Consider the following 19,172-nt stretch of genomic DNA (forward strand, 5'->3'; position numbering starts at 1 on the left):
TAGGTCCTTCTGAAGTATGGTACCCATGGGTATCCCTAGTTTCCTGGCTTGGTTCTGCCTCACTGGTCTAGTACCACAGTTCCCACTTAGAGCTCTGAGGCCGGGCTGGTGTTGTGTCACATTCCCAAGCCTTTGCCTGACGCTGCCATTGATGCTTTGTGTCCCCTCCACTTTGTGATACTTGGGGTGTTCAGAACAAGGGAGGTGAAAACCAAGGCAAGAGACCGACCCTCTAGTCTGTTCTCCTCCAAGCAGGGACGCAACGGCTCAAAAAGCTGGCATCCCTCCAGGACAGAAGAATGAGGTGTGCACATATAGCAGTCACAGGAGCGAGCAGAACACAGAATTCATGAATTTTGAATGAAATGGGAAACCTCAAGCTGGGTCTATCCCCCTGGGAACCAGCTTCCCTCCTGCACAGGAGTGATACTCAGTGGGTGTCTCCAGTCCCATCTAATCCAAGGCCAAACTCATCCCAACAGCCTGAGGCTTCTCAGCCCCTGTCCTCATAAGTATGGCTGTGTTGGCTTTAGCAGGGGGAAAAGAACCAGGAGGGGAGGTAAGGGGCCAGGGTGAGGAGCCCAGGAGTCCCAGGGCAGGGTATGAGCCTAAGTTGCGACTGTCTCTGCGATCTGGTTCCTGGTTCCTGCCCACTGCACTGGCTGATTTTGAGGAAGGTCTGGACTAATGAAGGCAAAGAAGCTGTTTGATGTGTGGGGCATGGTAGGTCCCCAACACCCACAGCTTTCTGGTAGGATTATTCATTGATGAGGTTTAGACATGAGCATGTTCATACAGTGGGTTCTCTGCCCACCCTGGTGTGTGAGTGTGTGAAGGTTGCCCCAACTAATACAAATACAAGGAGAACACATCTGAATACTTAACTGTATGCTAGGTGCCGAGTGATGCTGAGCCTCAGTTTTCTGTATCTCCATCTATAAAATGGGAATGATGATGGCAGCTACCTCAAGAAACTGCTGTGAGACACTTTCTATACTGCCACTATCTAGTACTATGGTCTGTTTCCACCTTGGAGAGCTATTTCCTTCTCCTTCCCCAGTGCCGGGATCAAAGGCATGTGCCACCATTATTATATGCCCGAGTTATTTTCAGCCCAGGTAAAACTGACTTAAAATTAACCAACCCAGAAGTGAAGGATAAAGAGTTGCCAGGGACCCACAGTATTGCACACCCCTCACTGCTGTCTCGTCCCCACACAGTCTTACCACAGCAAAGGAAGCCCTGAACCAGTAGGCAATCTCCCCTACTTCACCTTCCTCCAGCCCTGGCCGTGGTACGTCTGTACAGCCTCACTGGATCCGTCTGTGCTGGGCATTCATACGTGGTCAGATGTGGTGCTGCATGACTGGCTTCTTTCACTGAGCACAGTGGCTTTGAGGGGAGTGGCAGTGTCTCATGATAGGACACGTTGGGGTATTTGTTTTTACATTTTTATCTATTTTACTTTGTATGAAGAGTCAGGTGGGGCTTGCACCATGCCACTCGTAGGTTAAGAAGACCCTTTTGGGAGTTAGTTCTGTCCTTCCAAGCATATGGGTCCTGGGCGTTGAACCCAGGTAGTCAGGCCTTGCACCTTTACCCACAGAGCCACCTCACTAGCCCTCATTCCTCTTTGCACAAATCAATCAGTTCTTCCCTCTTTCTTTCCTTCCTCATTTCCAAGAGAGGGTGCCACATGTGTCCCAGGTCAACCTCCAAATTGCTATGCAGCCACAGATAACAGCCTCGAACTCTCGATCCTCCTCGCTCTGCCTCCCAGGGACTGAGATCAGATGTGGGGTACTGTGCTCAGTAACATGGTCCTGGGAATAAAACCTGGGGCTTCAGCTACGCTAGGTGAGCACTCTGTCAACTGGGCTGTGTGTTTCTTGTTCTTTTGCTTGCTTGAAACCTGGAACTTTCTTCGTAGATTAGGCTGGACTTGAACTCACAGAGATCTGCCTGCCTCTGCTTCCCAAGTGCTGGGACTAAAGACCTGTGCCACCACCACCCAATTATTCCTTTAGTGAAGTAAGAATTCTCTCCTGACTCCCATTACAGCCAGGAAACATGGCCCTGCTCACTCTCCTCATGGGGAAACTGAGACACGGAGAAGGAAGGAGCCTGCTTAGTTTCCTGCCAGGCCCCTCAGACACTGAGCAGGCAATGCTGTCATCCAGCAGCTAGAGGCAGGGATCTTCCCAAGGCCACCAGCACATCGAGGGAGATCGCAGTGGAATTACACATCCAGGGAGATTTAAGGAGAACAAAAATATTCTGGCACTTGCAGGATTGTGGGAGTTGATCAGGCTTCCCCGGTGGAATTCCTGCCTCCTCCTCCTCCCACACAGGGCACAGGGAGGGAGAGGCAGACAGGTGTGGGAGGCCCAGGGAGGAATGCCAGGGCCAGCAGGAGGGAGCCAAGAAGACCAAGAGTCCCACTGGCTATGGGCACTCTTTCTTCCCTACCTGGCTGGTCCTGCAGAACTAGTAAGGGTCCCCTGCCCCGAGGGCCAGTGGGGCTCACTGGTGTGAACGAGGGCCAAGATCCAAGCCCCCATGGTGTGACTCCAAAGCTCAGGCAAGAGCAAGGAGCAAGGATAGAAGCTATCCTAGGTCATAGGAAGGAGTGAGGAGATGCAGCCAAGAGAAGAAAGAAGAGCTGGGGGTGGGGGAGGGGGGGAGGAGGCAGGAGGATCCCCTGGAGAGGCAGGAGCAGAAAAAGAGGGGGAAAGGCAGAGATAAGGGCAGCAACAGCTGCAGAAGCACACACCCAGGGTGCTCCTAAGCAGGGGCAGAGAAAGGACAGCTCTGGTCTGGTGCTGTCCCGGGACGCTACCTAGAACCTCAAGTCTGCCAAGTCACAGCCCCTGTTCAACCTGCCCTTGGGATCCCCAAGGTGCCATCCAGCGAGGGCTCTGAAGACAGACAGAGCCGGGCTGTAACTCCCACTGCACTTTCTCAACATAGTCCAATCCTAGGCTAATCTCAGTGCTTCTGTTTCTTCATCTGCAAAGTGGGCATGTGGGGCCCCACACCAGCTCTAAGGAGTCCTGACACATGACTGATTCCTTTGCTGTTCACACCCCCTCATAGAGTGGGCTTGGTATGGCTCCTCCCTCTCCAAGGCTCTACTCTTCTATTCCTTGGGAGAGAACTGGTTTAGCCTGGCCTCTCTAAACCCAAGGACAATTCTGGAATCAAGAACAGAAGGGGTTCTGCCCCACCCCGGGGCTTTCACACTTACAGTTCCCTCTGCCAAGGCTAGAGGCACAGCACCAGAAAGCAGAGAAAAGACTGAGGGAGGAGGGGCATGCAGGACTCCAGGACTAGGCTAGTGACAGGGGACCCCTGCCTGCAGGAGATCTAGGCACACAAAGGGACCAGTGGGTGACCAGCTCTGCCTAGGGCCTTCCTGGGGCATCTGCCTGCCCCTCCCTCTCTGAGTCTGCGTGCCCAGAGACCATTAGTGTGGCTTTGTTTTGAGTGCTGTCTCCACTACCAAGAGCTCTGGCCGCAGGGCCTCCATTAGGGACCCTTTCCCAGGGCCGATGACAGGCGGCAAACAGCTCCCCTGCGAGCCAGCAGTAATTGCTGCTGTCTCCAAGGCCGGAAATGATTTTTTTAAAGCTCCACAAAGCAAAACAGACACCTGGCTGCACGCTTTCTGCCTTCCCACCTCAGCCAGGAAGCAAGCCTGAAGGTCCGAGCACAGGGGGCACTTGAGACCCCTGGCGGCCAAGAGTACGCTGAGGAATCCAGGCTGGCAGCCCGGCCCACCCTGCCTCCCAGAGCCTCAGTTTTCTCATCCACAAGCTAGGCAGTAGAATGATGTCAAGGGTAGGTGAGGGTTGGAGCACAGGAGACCTGGAGGGCAGCTAGAGGGAAGGATGGGAGTGAGGCAGGCAGGGAATGGCACAGGTTTGCGATGGGAGAGGAGCCTAGCACAGGCACAAGCTGGGAGAGGACATACTCTATGAGTGAGGCATGCATACACCTCCTCCCCAGATGACACGGCCACCTTCCCCAGATGCTGAGCCAGCAACCCCCCAAGCCCACACTCAGTGAGCCTCGAACTATACTCCTGGTGGGCAGCGTCTCCTCCAGCCTCCCACACCAGCCTGAGCTCCTGTTCCCCACACTGCAGCAGCCCTGACCCAGGCTTTTCCCACTCTCCGACGGGGCGTGTGCAGACACAGTTCAGTGCCTGCCTTGCAAGCACAACGACTTGAGTTTGATCCCCAATGTCATAAAGGGGGAGGTGGTGGTATTACAGTGCTGGGGTAGGGGTGGGGGTTGGGGTGGAAGGGATAGGTGGATCCTTGGGGCTTGCTGGCTAGCCAGCCTGTGCTAATCGATAAGACTCAGACCAATGAGAAACCCTGTCTCAAAAAATCAAGATGATCTGGGTCTAAGGAGGAGGTTGTACTCTGGCCTCCTCTACATGTGTACACATGCATACAGCAGTGGGGTTCTCATTAGACTCAGAGGATTACGGTCACTGAGAAAAATGGAGAGCCACCGGTTTGGGCAAGTTGGGACCCTCTAAGTCTCAACAATTGCTCATTCATTCATTCATTCATTCTTCATTCACTTATTCATTCATTTCCTCACTTGTTCATTCATTCATTCATTCTCACATTCGTTCATTCACTCATTCGTTCATTCATTCATTTACTCATTTGGTTGACATTTATTGAATACCCACTCTGTGTGAGTGTTTTTGAAATAGGCAATATATGTGTGTGGTTCTGAGTTGCCATTAATGAGGTATGTGTGTGTGTGTGTGTGTGTTGTGTGTTGTACAGACAGAGAAGAGAAAGGTGGGGGCAGGCGAGGGACATCGGAGAGAAGATGGGAATATCAGACACAGAGAAATGAACAAAGATAGTAAGGCAGAGAGGGAAGAAAAGAGGAGGGAAAGCTCTGGAGAGACAGACTACCAGGGTGAAGTGGACCCAGGGAGGAAGACCAGGCAGATGGCAGGCACAGCAGCTGGCAGGTGGCACTGCTGACCCCAAGCTGTTAGTTCTCCACGGCCCCTTTCAGCTCCTGAGCCGATCTCCCAAGGGCAGTAGAGGCTGACCCTGAAGCAAAGGCCACAGAGGGTCCCAGGCTGGCTCCTCCACAGGGAAGCGAAAGGATAGCCAGACTCCCTCCCAGCCTGCCCTCTCTCCAGCGATAGCCACCCAAACACACTACAGGCATGCATTTAAGCAAAACCATCATTGCCAAGCTGGGAACCCCAGGTGGAGACACACTCACTGATCCCCTGCATTCTCCAGACAACGGCAAACTGGGACTCCGGAGTACCCTGTGGGTTCTTTCAGGCAGAACACAGCACCCCCAGTACCCTGGCATTCCCTCCCCCATGACAGACTCACAAGCCAGGGCACCGAGCCAGGGCACTGTCAGGTTCAGGACCAGGGACTGCCTACACACTCTGCTGGCAGCCAAGCAAACAGCTGAAAACTCAGGCGCCTGGCTGTGTGCTCCTTGCCCAGGCTGAGCCTGGCTGTGTCCTGCCACAGCCGTGTGTCTCCAGGTCAGTCATATCTGACCTTCCCTCATCATTCTGATCGGAGAAACTGGGTTGCCTTTGACTCTGTGGCAATGACCACATGATAAGAGAAAAAAATGGAGAAGTGTGTGGAGAAGAGACTGGATAAATGTGCCTCAGGCTGTGAGGAACCTCAGCCCACCCTCCCCCAGCCCCCACTCCACCCCCAACTCCATTTACATTTGCTACTCTGAGCAGAGTATGGGCTTTTTTGAAGGGATTTTAGAAGCCTAGCTTTTAGAAGCTAACTCAGCATTGTTCAGATGGGGAAACTGAGGCCAGGAGACAGGCAAGCAAGCCACCCAGCAAGGCAGAGGCAAGGGAGGGCTGGGCAAAGCCACTGGTGTGTCTGTTCATCCCTCTCTCATGTTGACATTTTGCTCTGAGCTGGAGTAAAGCCATCAGGCCGATGTCCCCACCCCAACACAGCTCTCCATCTCCCCTCCCACCTACTCCTAATCAGCCCATGGCGAGCTGGCAATGTGTCAGATCTTTATGAACACTTGCTGTGTTCAGGCTTCTCCACCCTCCACTGGCTCAGGATAGGAACCTTCAGGAACCTATATAGTAGAACCTGTCCATGATTTCCCCAGCTGAGGAGTGGCTGGCTCCTGCTCGCACCCTTTCTGGACTGGGAAGCCCTCTCTACACACTGTCACAGTCCAGAGGTGAGTTCCCTTCTTTGAGCTGAGTGTCACACCCTGCTTCCCTGCTCCCTAAACAGCCTCACAAAATCTACTTAAATATTCCTTCTGGGTACAGTTGTCTGTCTTTCCCACAAGCCTGACAACAAGAACCTTATCTGTCCACTTCACTAATAGTTTCCAAGAGCTGAATGGCCTGGCACGAGGCAGGTGCTCAATTGGTGTCTGTCGAGTAAATGAATGAACAGCTTCTAACACTTGGCAGTATCCCCCACCAACGTATAGCCCTGGCATGCCCCCAAAACTGCCCATTCCCATTCTGGATGCCCACAGCCAGACCTGAGTCCCACCTGTACTATGATGGTCTTAATGGTTTCCTATAAACAAGCCCACTATTTTTAATACCCGGTTAGTCTCGTCCTAAGCAGTCATATCTGTGAAATCACAGTTTTGATGTGCTGGCTATATTTTCCAGCCCACATTAAAATAAATGCATAACTATTAAAACGTAAGAGGTTTGTCTGGGCTCTGCCTAAGACCGTTTCTCAGGGAGGACTCAGGTTTGCTGAGGCTCTGGGAGGGATTGAAACTGAAGTTGGGGGTGAGGCCGAACTGAACTAAGGCCCCAGAGATCCCACTGATGGCTTCCAAGGAGGAGGGGAAGTATTCAGCTGTGTGTGTGGTGGTGGTGGGGGGAGGGGCTTGAGGAATAGCTGTAGGCTCAGCTGCCCACCTTCCTTCTCCAGGATACTGGGCACCACAGGGACTCAGCAGGTAGGTCCTGATCCTGTATCACGGATGGTCACTGGCTGGCTGGCTTCTATGGTTTAACCTTCTGCTTCTTTTCTGATGGGTCATTGGGTCAGGGAGGAAGCTCCCTTGGACCCGCTCACCCACCTGGCAAACACATCCATAAGTACTCAGGGGCTGGGCCCAGGCTACCCCCAGCAAAATGACGTCAGTCGTACCCACCCCTGACTGTGACCAGTAGCCTTGAGGAGAATCTAATTTTGTAAGGTTTTTACTGCAAACTTATGATACTTAAATTATCTTAGTGTTTTAAAAATACATTAACATGGAGGGAGCAAGTGTGAGAATTTGTATCTCAGACCTTTACCTTGCTGTCCATCCATCCATCCATTCATCCATCCATCCACCCATCCATCCCCCCTTCCTTCCTTCTCTGCACCTCCCAGAGCTGGCTTGAGATGCTTTTCCCACAGCCCCATCAACTGTTAGTTTGAACCTAAAGTCTCAGGGAGTGGGTAAGTACCTGGAAGTGGGCTTAAGTCAGGTTACCTCTCTTCCCCTCTCTCTCTCCTTACTCCTTCCATAATAAATAAATAAATAAATAAATAAATAAATAAATAAATAAATAAATAAATCTGGTGGCTTTTCCCCCTAAGGATGTCTTGCTATGTAGCCCTGCAGGCCACAAGGAAATTCCCCATCACCCTTGCTATCCCAGTGTGTAACAAGGAGTAGAGTCCAGGAGGCCACCTGTAGCTGTAGTTTGGCAGAATTGGCCCCAGGAGTCTGCTGATGGGCAAGCTGTCAAAAGCGACCAGTGTGACGGCCTTGAGGTAAACCATTTCTGAGGGCCAATTTCCCACAGGAGCCTGGGAGCCCTCAAGCCCCGGCTTGAGTATTTATGAGAGTATAGATGGCATCATCACCAGGGTAGGAGACAAAGAAGAACACACATTTGTAACATCAGAACCTTCAGGAGACAGGACTCGATTTTCTTCAGTAATCCAGCCACCAAACCAGCCAGTTTACCGATGGTGAGCCGCTACCAACAGTTAGGTAAGGAACCCGGGAAGGCCAGAGACACTTTTTTTTTTTTTTTTTCAGAACATGAGCTGCAGTCAAAGCCAGGAGCCCCTCCTCCAGGGCACCCCACTGCTTCTTCCTGGCAATGCAGAACACCTCAGAGCAGCAATCACTCACTGGACTGAGAGCTGGGCCAAGCTAGGGGCTCTGTCTACACTAGGGAGACGTTAATAATTGAAGGTGCTCGGCTGGGATGGGGGCTGCATGCTGCAGTGGGTTTTCCAGGCTTCTCTGTCTAGAGCACTCCTCCTCAGGAAGCCAAAGCAAGCCCGAGGACTCGGTGATTCCCACTCTCTATCCCTAGCAGGTAGGGGTGACTGTTGGAGGCAGGGCTTCCACATCTCCAGATGCCAAGAGCTGCCAAGGAGTTCATTAAAATGCAGATGGGGGCGGGGACCGAGGTGTAGCTCAGCGGGACAGTGCTTACCCGGCAAGTACAAGGCCCTGGGCTTGATCCCCTGCACAACTGAAAGAAGGGAGCATGAGATGGCTCAGCAGGTAAAGGTGTTTGCTGCCAAGCCTGACAAACTGAGTTCAAACCCCAGGACTCATACAGTGTCGAGAGAGAACCAATTCCTGCATGTTTCCTCTGACCTCCACATGTGCACCTCCGCAAAATAAACAAATGGAAAAAAAAGAAGAAAAGGAAAAAAAAAGAAGAAAAGGAAGGAAGGAAGGGAGGGAGGGAGGCAGACCGGCCTAGGGGGGCATATACATTATCACAATTAACCTGGTGGGCTCAGACTAGGGCCTATAAATGTCTTCACAAAGCTTCTGCCTTCCTGTCCACACCCAGAAAAAGCACAGGAAGCTTAGATATGGACTCCAGTAAGATCTACCTCCTAGCCGGGCGTGGTGGCGCACGCCTTTAATCCCAGCACTCGGGAGGCAGAGGCAGGCGGATTTCTGAGTTCGAGGCCAGCCTGGTCTACAAAGTGAGTTCCAGGACAGCCAGGGCTATACAGAAAAACCCTGTCTCGAAAAACCAAAAAAAAAAAAAAAAAAAAAAAAAAGATCTACCTCCTTCCAGAGCTTCTGGTCCCTCTTGGTGAAACATGCGGCCTTAACGGTTCTCCGGGGAACCCCCCTGGAGTTAGGGCTCTGCAGAGAAAGAAGTTCATTACAGGACTAGGCTGAGTCTGCCCAGAGGCTGGCCTCGAGATGATAGATCCAGAGTCACTGGCACCCCTTATTCTGATGTGGTCCTCGGCACAGGCACAGTGACCTTGGGTGAGTCGTTTGGTGAGCTCTCCAAATGCAATTTTCTTGAGTATCTATCTAATGCCAGCTTCACACAAAAGATGCCAGCCTTCATGAGTTCACAGTGGGGAGAGGTCTGGGCACTTAGAACACACAGTCAGCATTCCGTACACTGTAGGTCCCTCCCCTCCCACCCCTGCTAGGGGCATAGCCATGAGCTGCCCTTTTCTTGTGAGGAAAGCCAGAGCAGCTGCCATTGCGATGTAGGAGGTGTGAGTCTCCCCATCCTGTGTTTGAGTGCTGGGGTTCATGTGCCTTCGGAGAGCCAGGCACCATCCATTCTGCAAGCTTTGGCGATGCTTCCTCTGAAGGCGGTTGAGTGGACGTTGGGGGAGGGGGGCGTTGGGGAGTAAACAGACATCCTTGCTGGCTGACCTGCCTGGTCACAGACACTCCGTGTGACAACCCCAGGGACAGAAAGGTGCAAGGCATATAGCTGGTGGCTAGGCAGGATCAGGTGGAGCTGCAGCTGTGAGCTGACATCAAGCTAAGCAGTTGAGGCTTGTGGGTTCATCCCTAGGACTCCCTGCTCCGAGCCCCAACCCTTTCTCCTAAACCCATAAACACCATCCTGACCTGGCCTTATTCCCTGAATCAGCTGAGGACATGCGGAGCCCAGGAATAATGAAACGATCAGGCTCCAATCTGCTAAACAGCAATTTCGGGGCTTTTTCAGCACACACAGCTTTTATCAAATTGGTATTCTCCTCCTGAACACAAATGGCTTATTAGACATGACCCACTTATTCGCCGCGTCTCACTATCATTAATAACTGTTTCTTTTTGTGATTAAGTGAGTGGCTCCAGACCCTTCCTGTGGTGACAGGGTGCTGGACCCGGCAGAGGGGCAGCTGTGGGGCTCCTTAGCAGCCAGTGCTTGGTGACTTTGAGCCTGGCAATGTCGAGAGGGTGGACGGGCCCCTGCAGAGCAGCGGGGCCATCTCTTGAGGGACAGAGCAGAGGAGGTCCCAAGGGGTGACCCATTTACCCAGAGACAGTCAGGAGGAGATCAGATTCTCAGAAACTGGTCCTGTCCCCTTTGCATCCAGCACTTCCCTGAATTCCCAAATTCAGGGGTTGGTCCAGAGTGGGGATGAGAAGATCAGTAGGGCTGTGCCCCCCTCAGCGCAGCTGGCACCAGGGGGCAGGAGGAGACTGTCACACAAAGGAAAGAGCCTGCTTACTCAAGAATGACCCAAATTCGGAGGGTCTGGTGCCCCAAAGACAATGACCATAGGCCTCAGAGTTCCATGTTTGTACCTCAAGGGATCTCAAACTCAGAACGGCAAGTCCTTCTTGGAGAGGCCTCCTAGTATAAGTTTTGACAGTGCCAAGGAACTGAGCTGGACAGGCAGACGGGAGGGGAGAGAAGGGAGGAATTCCCAGTTTCCCCTGAATGAGAAAAAAAAATGTGACAGGGAGAGAAATGACCTGGACAAAGTGCTGCTTCTCGCCTGACAGACCCTGGAGCCAGCCTTGGCTCAGCCGCTCTCTCACTGTGTGACCTTGGGCAACTCCCTTCACCTCTCTGAGCCTTGATTTCTCCTCTGGAAATAGAGCATCAAAATAGTCCTTTCCCTGTTTTCTACCTCTCCTACCAGGCCAGCAGAAATCATGATGGACACCAAGGTATGTAACTGCGAGAGGTTTCTGTCCAACATAGTGAGGAGGTGAGGTGTATGTAGATACGGGGATCTGGGCTTCCCTAGGCGAAGGAATTCTGAGCATGGCTTTGAAAACCCCTCCCTCTGGAGCAACCCCGATCGTGCAGCACACCTGTAAAAGGCCTTGCCTGGGTTTCCAGGCTCTGGCGCACACCTCTAACTCACTCCCATCAAAAGAAATCATCCTGTTCTCAACCCTTTGTTCAAACCTCCCCCAGCCTGGGCACACAGAGCACAGCACGCGTGCTGTAGCCTCTGATGAGGGAAGGGAAGGACGGAAGCAGGGTCTCCCCTGGTTTCAACCACCCCTGCCCCATCACACAGCATGGCTCAGGGGCGGGAGCTTCCACAGCTGCCTGCCCCACACCACCCAACTCTGCTGCCAACTTGGGCTCCTGTGGGGAGGAAAGGCGCTTCAGACACTCGTGCAGGCAGCAGCACTTGTTTTCTCCCTGCTCCCACAATGCTGGAGTTCAACATTTCAGTCCTCTAGGGGCAAGGTTGAGATGGGGTCCCCGAGATGGGGGTGTCCTGTAGGATTCAAGGGGTTCATGATCACCCCCCCCCAGGGACAAACACCCTACATTCCTCTTTACTCCTGGCCTCTAGCTGGAAGGAGTGACCTCAACTACTCCAGTGTATCCCAGCTCTCTGTCCCTACCTCCTTATCCCCAGACTGTCCCCACCCCTGGATGCCACCCACCCACATGGATGGCAAAGGAAGCTGCCACCCAGGCTAGCAGGTCTTAAGCAACAGCATCTGGCGCCCCTCAGGACCATTCCCGGCCGTGGAAGGGATGGATCCTGTTGAAGAGGATGCAGGAGCAGTTTCAGCGTTAAACCCACAAAGGAGAAAGGCATCCGGGCAGAGAGAAGTGGGTGGGCAAAGTGTGTGCACAAGTGCGTGCGTGCATGTGTATCCGTGTCTGCAGGCAGACAGGCAAGAGTTGTGGCGAAGCAAAGCATGTGTGCCCGGGTGCCAGCTGGCAGGGTGAGCCACCAGCCAGTGTCTGATTCGTGTGCGTAGTGGGCACAAGTATATTTACCAGCGAGGAGAGGCTCGGAGGGGGTGTGCAGAGTTGTGAGTGTGGGATGCAGTGAGCGTGGCTGAGTGTGTCCGCGGCTGGAGACATCTGTATGGTCGCAGAGGTGTGTGTATCCGTGTGAGTGTGTACGCGCGTGAAGGGGGTCTTCTGCGAGCTGGGGCCAGAGCGAGTGTGCTCTTGGGAACCCCTTCTCGCAGAGCTGGCCCCCGGATAGGAGCCAGGGTGGGTCCCCAGTCCCAGCAGAGGGCGCCCCGGAACTCTGGGCCGTGGCATCAGTCGGCGCAGGTTCGAGCACCGCGACCGCCAAGTTGGAGCGGCTGCGACCGGGGTGGGGTTCAGTGAGGGGAAGTCCGTGGGGGCGGCGCGCAAACTCACCGTGTCCGGAGACGTGGTTGTCCCAGGGCGCATGGCCTGCGGGTCGCGTGGCGCCGCCGAGTTGCAGGAAAAGTGCCAGGTAGTGGAGGGCGCCCAGCGCCGCGGCCAGCGGGGCCCCCATGCTGCGCGCTCCGGCCGGGGGCGCCGCCGCCTCACATCGGGGCTCCGCAGCCCGCAGAGCCCGCGCCCGTCGTGCCCTGCCCGGCGCCGCCGCCGCCCTCTCCTGCTGGCCCCGGCCCGGCCCCGGCTGCAGGCAGCGAGCGCACGCCCAGCCCGCCGCCTCCGACTGCGGGACTCTTCGCTTGCGCGGAAGGCCACTCCGCGCCGCCGCGCACCCGCCCTCCCCCTCGCTCCCCGCCCTGAGCCGGCAGCGGCGGAGGGATCCGCAGCTTGATTTATCATCAAAGTTTTGCCCAGGCTGGGATTTTTAAAGCGGTACTCGCAACTGGCCTCCCGCGCGGGAGCGGGGGTAGGGCAGGCCCGGGGGTGGAAGACCACCTGGGGACCTAATCCCCCGCAGGGCGGAAAACTAGGGTGTTGGGAGTTGAAATCCGATCGTTGGGGATAAGCATCCCACCTGCCATCAGACCCGTGCGCTGGAGGGGCCGCTCAACTTTGCCAGCTGGGTAGTGTTGGGGCCAGGGCCAGGCGGGGAGCAGGACAGGTGAATAGGGGTGGGGGGCGCACCCGGGATGAGACATAAGTGAACTGGTTTAAGCTCTGGCAGCTTTGGGGTCCCCGTGTAGAGAAACGTGTAGAGAAACGCGTAGTTTCTCCTGTCTGTTCTCGAGTTCTTCGTCTGAAAAATGGGGACAGACGCCACCACCAGATGCAGTGGGGTGGGGAGGGGGTCTTTAGAGTTAGGTGGGTAAAGTGGGGAACATCGTGGCGCCCACACAATGTAGTTATCGTGGTTCCTTTCTCTGGGACTCAGCAGTTAGTGGGGCTCCTACCTTAGAGGTGTTGGGGCTCTACACAGTGAACTGGATCGCCCCCTTCTGGACTGTAAGGCTCTCCCTAGATGAAAGGTCTAGATGGAGTGTGTGTGTGTGTGTGTGTGTGTGTGTGTGTGTGTGTGTGTGTGTGTGTGTAAACCATGAAGACTCTTTCATTCCCAAGAGTGGCAGTCCAATTCTGATTCCTTCCTTAACTCTTTAACTGAGGCTTTTGTGACAGGAAAAGAGGGTTGGGGGGGTCATTTTAAAGAAAAGCCTATTTCATAAGACTGCCTTCTCCGAGGTCTTGAGAAGACCCGGAGCAAGATTTCGGACCCCGGGAAGGATTCTTCCTGCCCTCATTTCTCCTCTGCCTTCGCCGGCATGCATAGTTTCAGCATTGCGGACAGCACCCTTTTCGGTTCATCCTTTAAGGACCGCGGACAGCGCCTCGGGGGTGCTTCGATGCGAGGGTTCAGCACCGTGGACAGATCCCCGCTCACACACAGCACCACAGGGATCCAGCCTCCAGCACAGCTCACAGTACCTAAAGTTTGAGAGATCTAAAAAGCGGAGTGACACGCCGTGCTTGCTGTCTTTATTCTTTCTCCCTATGCCCCTTTCAGATATTATGGTGGATAGTACACTGTTGTCACCAGGATCAACTCAAGTTTCCCTCCCTGCTAGGTGTTGCATAGGAGAGGCACAGTTTCAGCACCACGGACAGCCCCCCTCCCCCGGTCTCAGCCAGCTGAGCAGAAGCTGACACCCAGGACTCTTTAAACTCCTACCCAAGATCTTTCCAGAACACTGTGGTGGCAGAACCGGGGATCGGATCCGAGTGTTCTCCTCTTCCAACGCAGATTGGAAATAAATAAATACATTTCAAAATATGAAGAGGGGCAGACAGAGAGACAGAGACTGAGTGAGACTGGAGGGAAGGGCACAGCAAAGGGACAAAGAAGTCTCCGGTCCTTCCAGAACAGCCTCTAGGTACTATATCTGTCCTATCACTGTCAGGAAACTGAGGCTCAGAAAGGCTGCACTTGATGCTTAAAGCAGGGCAATGCTAAAAGTGTGTTGGTCCAGGAAGTAGAGACCAGACTCTCAGGCATATATCTGAGCAGCTTTAACTCAACCCTTCCTTGCTTTGGAAGGTAAGAACCAGAGAGGGATTTCCTGAACAAGGTCCAAGTCCTCTGTCTCACATCTCAGGGCTCTCCCATTGCACCCTCCTGCTCCACTTGTATCCCCCATACCAGTACAGTGTATACACCATATTCATATCCGTGACTCCTGAGGCAGGGGAACCTGAGATGTCTCCATCTCTCCCCCCCCCCCTTTAATTAAAGTTTCTAAATTGCTGCCTGAGATTTGGATAAAGAGAATGACCTACAGCTTTAGTCATCGAGACTCCTGGCCCATCACTGGAGTGGCCCAGACTACACCGGGTTCCACCATTTACACTTCTGACCCCTGAGGCCAATATCCTCCTTTCACAGTCAAGGAGACTGAAGCTCAGGGAGAAGGAGTCACTTGTGCAAAGTGCATGCGTGAGTAGCAGAGCCAGATGCGGTGACTCTCCAGGCTATATGCTTTCCTTGTGTAATTGTTTCTTGTCTGCATCCCTGATCCAAATGCAAAGCACAGAGCCTGAAACGACTGAGTTGGGTGAGGCAGAGGGTATCCACACACTGTCCCCAGAAAGTCTCCGGGAATCTACTGGGCAGCGCATTCTAATCACTCACAGGGCTCTGGAATGCTCCAGGAGAGAGTAAGTCTCCTGTCCCTGGAGGCAACTAAGCAAGCATCCAGCAGTCATGTGGATGGTGTGAGGCAAATATCACTGCTATTTCCCCTACGCAAATGAGGCTTGGAAGGTGAGCAAATTCTTTAGCTGGGAAAGAAGCTCATCTCAAAGTTGCTCCAAGCAGGGGACCTTGTGTTCTCACTGACAAGTCGGCAGAGCTCACTAGAGAGTCCCCACCCTCCCCTTGACTCTGGGAGGCCACCCCCCCTTCCCTCCTTGAAAGGTGTCACTTGAGCACTGTGGCTCTGTCAGTGGTAACAGCCGTAAGATTTGTCCTTTTAATCCAGAATCAATAACAAATTTCATTTAAAAATAAATTAAACCAGGCATTGGAAATCATTCACCGTGCGGGCCAGGGCCCTATAGAGCACCGTCTAAATGGCTTCCTCTCGCTCATCTATCAATGTCACGAGGGGGGAAATACCTGAGCTGCCTGATTCATGGGGAAACGACTTAAATGTATCAGGACCTAACAATGAGCAATGTAAGCCAGAGCCGCACCTCGCACACACCAATAACATGGGAGCGAGGCTTCATGAGAGCTTATCGAGACCCCACGGTCACTGGCTTTGAGGAAGCCCATTTGTAAGGGGGAACAATGGCTTTAGGATACAGCTGCCTAATTTCTAGAATGCATTACTGAGCTCAGAGGAGCAATGGAATTCTATTAAAGCCTTATCTGCCATGGGAGAGTATGAAACCGGCAGGGAAATCCAGACTTGGCACCAGCATGCCTAAGACAGCACCAGGGCTGACCTGGGAGGTGAGTAAAACAGCCCAGAGGTGGGGGTGGGGCAGGCGGAGCCCTGGGTGTGTAGAGATATGTGCATTAATAGAACTCCAGTTGCCAGCGATTACGTTTACATCAGCGAATAAAACTTGGCAATAAAACATCAGAGCTGCGTCTCCGACAGCACCTCCATTTATAGCCTGCGTATTTCACTCATTCTAACAGGAGGCAGGGAACTCAAGGTGTCCCCATTTCTCCCCCCTTTAATTAAATTTCCTAAATTGCTGCCTAAGATTTGGATAAAGAGAATAACTTACAGCTCCAGTAATGGCCATCGAGGCTCCTGGCCCATCACTAGAGTGGCCCTGACTATACCAGGTCCCATCATTATTAAAGTGAAATATAGTAGGCCTTGTCTTCCTGGGCTCTGGTTTGTAGAATATGATACAGCCTCCTGTTAGATGCTGGCCCAGGCCCGGGCCCAGGTCTGCCTTGGTTATCATTTCTCCCTGTGTGAATTCTCCTCCACTATGCGTTCAACACTGTATACATGCACACTCATTTGAAGTCTGACAATTGATCAGAGTCTACAGCCACCCTCAGGATCCTCAAGTATATATCACATAAACTACTAGTGCCCGGGCCACATTGACATTAGTGCCCCATATTACACCAATGCACAGCCAATGGTAAGCACCACTGGCTTAGACAGATTTTCTTTTTCAAACTGTCCCATGTGGGTGCTGAGAGCTGAATGTGGGTCCTCTGTACTGCTCTCAACTGCTGAGCCATCTCTCCAGCCCTTGGGCAGAGTTTTGAGATGTCTGTAGCTTTAGAATCTCTAGGAAGGATGCTGTGCCCACTGAAGTCTGGGACTCACCTTGGGGGATTCTTGTACTTGGGTGGGGGGGATACATTTGACAATCTGCCAACTTAAACCTGTTCCCCCCACCCCCAGTGTGTCTAACAAGTGTCATACAGCACAGCTACGGTAGAGGGTCCTCAACTCCTGTCCCTGACTGATGATCATGGCTCTGTCTGCTCTTGCTCTCCTGGAGGTCAGCACAGGGGTCGCACTATGGCCAGATCCTCTCTGATGACTGCTGTCCTTTTTCCTCCATCCATCAAAAGCTGGAAACCTCCATAGATAGTTCATGTGAGCTTCCAGGCTTGCAGCCTTCTGCTTCTATGGCACCCTTGGGCAGATCCAGCCCTCCCACTAGGATGGAGCCTACCTTCATGTGTACTCTACCTCCCCTAGGGTGCCTGGCCAGGGCCAGGCAGGGATGGAGAGAGATTGTCCAATATGGCTCCTGCCTTGTCAAGCTAGAAGCCCCATGAAGACTCCAGCTCCTAGATGACAGGGACAGTCACTAGATTGAAATTAAATATGTCTCCACTTGAACCTTGTAGAGAGTGGGAAACTGAGGCCCAGAGAGGAGAGGTGACACAGGTATGACAACCCACAGGTGGAAACCAGAGAAGGGGATGGAAGTCAAGGTCTCCCAGCTGTGCCAGGTTCTTTCCTCCATATCACAGCCTGACCAGGCAGACAGCCCGCTGTCACCTTGGCAGCCAAGGAGCTCATCCGAAGACATCCAGCTCTGAGACTTCCCAAAAGATACCTGCAAAGTTCCCAGGACCCTTTGTTTGAGAGTGTTCCATAACAAAACACCACAGACAGGGTGGCTTACACTGCACAGTTCCACAAGCCTTGAGTCTAAACTCAAGGTGCGGGCAAGATAGGTTTCTTTTGCCACCCATTCTCTTGGCTTGGAGGTGGGATCCATCTTGTGTGTTCTCAGCCTCTGCTTTCTGCATGCAGACAGGAAGTGAGAAAGAGAAGGGGAAAGGAAGGAGGGAGGAATGGGGCCCCCAGCTCAGTTCCAGAGGATCTACTACCCTATTTTGGCTTCTTTGTGCACAAATAAAAGTCAATCTTGAAATATATGAAGTTTTTTTTTTTTGGTTTTTCGAGACAGGGTTTCTCTGTGTAGCCCTGGCTGTCCTGGAACTCACTTTGTAGACCAGGCTGGCCTCGAACTCAGAAATCCGCCTGCCTCTGCCTCCCGAGTGCTGGGATTAAAGGCGTGTGCCACCACGCCCGGCCATGAAGTTTTTAAAAATGTAATTTCAAACAGATAACCAGTCATCTAACCCTTTCCTAGTGAGGTACATCATAACTCACTGACATGAGCATGTCTCACGCTCCATACATCTCAACTCCGATGGCCTCATGTAGGGCACAGTAGTCTCCCATGACTCCTGATTTTTATTAATGGACAATGCAAGATGGACCAGGGGCTAGAAGGGACTAGAAGGCCAGCGTCTCCATGTACTCACGAATGGGAGAGAAGGCTCATCTCTTGAGCTGTGTGCGCCAGGTGTAGGACTTACCACTTTTAACTCTCACACCTTGGGTATGGCTGTTCATCACAGCTGGCTGTGTTGGCCAAGGTCCACTGCCCTAACTTCCTGTAACCAGAACCCTCATGTGGAGGCCAGGAGAATTCAGGATCTCAGTCTTGGGGAACAGAAAGGAACAAATCACCTTTTGAGTGTCCATCAAGAAGGGTTGTTCACAGCCGGGCGTGGTGGTGCATGCCTTTAATCCCAGCACTTGGGAGGCAGAGGCAGGCGGATTTCTGAGTTTGAGGCCAGCCTGGTCTACAAAGTGAGTTCCAGGACAGCCAGGGCTACACAGAGAAACCCTGTCTCGAAAAACCAAAAAAAAAAAAAAAAAAAAAAAGAAGGGTTGTTCACACTAAGGGGACTATTTCCCTCTCTGGAGACAATTCATTTTTGTGACTTCCTGCTACAGAGCAAAGGACAGACAGGCAGCAGGGTCCCAGCCAGAGAAGCCACAGAAGACCTCCAAGACGACCTCCATCACTATTTTAATGAAGCCATGGGTTGTACAGTTAGCCCTCAGCACTGTTGCTTGCAAAGTGTAGGCTTTGTAATGGCAAAATGATGCCCCTCTCATTCCTCACGGTGTCCTCAAGGCCAGATGTAACCCCTGCTCAGTCAGCCACACCCTCCAGTAAAACAGCAGAACCCGAGTAGTTTCTTGCACCTGACCTGGGTTTGGGACCTGGTGTACAGTAAGCTCTGGTGCATGGCTGCCTTGGTGGTGATTTTTGGATCACCATAGCCGTGGCTCACCAAGGGCTCAAACTGCACCAGGCAAGTTTCATGCCAAATAGAACCATGGTATTCTATTTAATCCTCCTAGGACTTGGTATGCAAATACCATCTTGCATTTGGGGAAACTAAGGCCCAGGAAGGTGCCCAATGCCTGTCTGGTGGCAGATC

General features: G+C 52.9%; 1 protein-coding gene across 1 annotated transcript in view; it reads right to left on the minus strand.

The window, feature by feature from the left end:
• Vstm2l (V-set and transmembrane domain containing 2 like) overlaps window positions 1-12,613 on the minus strand; it is a 29,251-nt gene extending 16,638 nt beyond the window's left edge. Inside the window, exon 1 of the mRNA XM_021156968.2 lies at window positions 12,383-12,613. Within this exon, the coding sequence (XP_021012627.1) occupies window positions 12,383-12,503 (121 nt within the window). The 5' untranslated portion in view covers window positions 12,504-12,613. The remainder of the gene's footprint in view (window positions 1-12,382) is intronic.
• Between the last annotated feature and the right edge of the window lie 6,559 nt (window positions 12,614-19,172).

Source organism: Mus caroli, unplaced genomic scaffold, assembly GCF_978045245.1.
Source record: "Mus caroli unplaced genomic scaffold, Mus_caroli_1 scaffold_2, whole genome shotgun sequence".
NCBI lineage: Eukaryota > Metazoa > Chordata > Mammalia > Rodentia > Muridae > Mus > Mus caroli.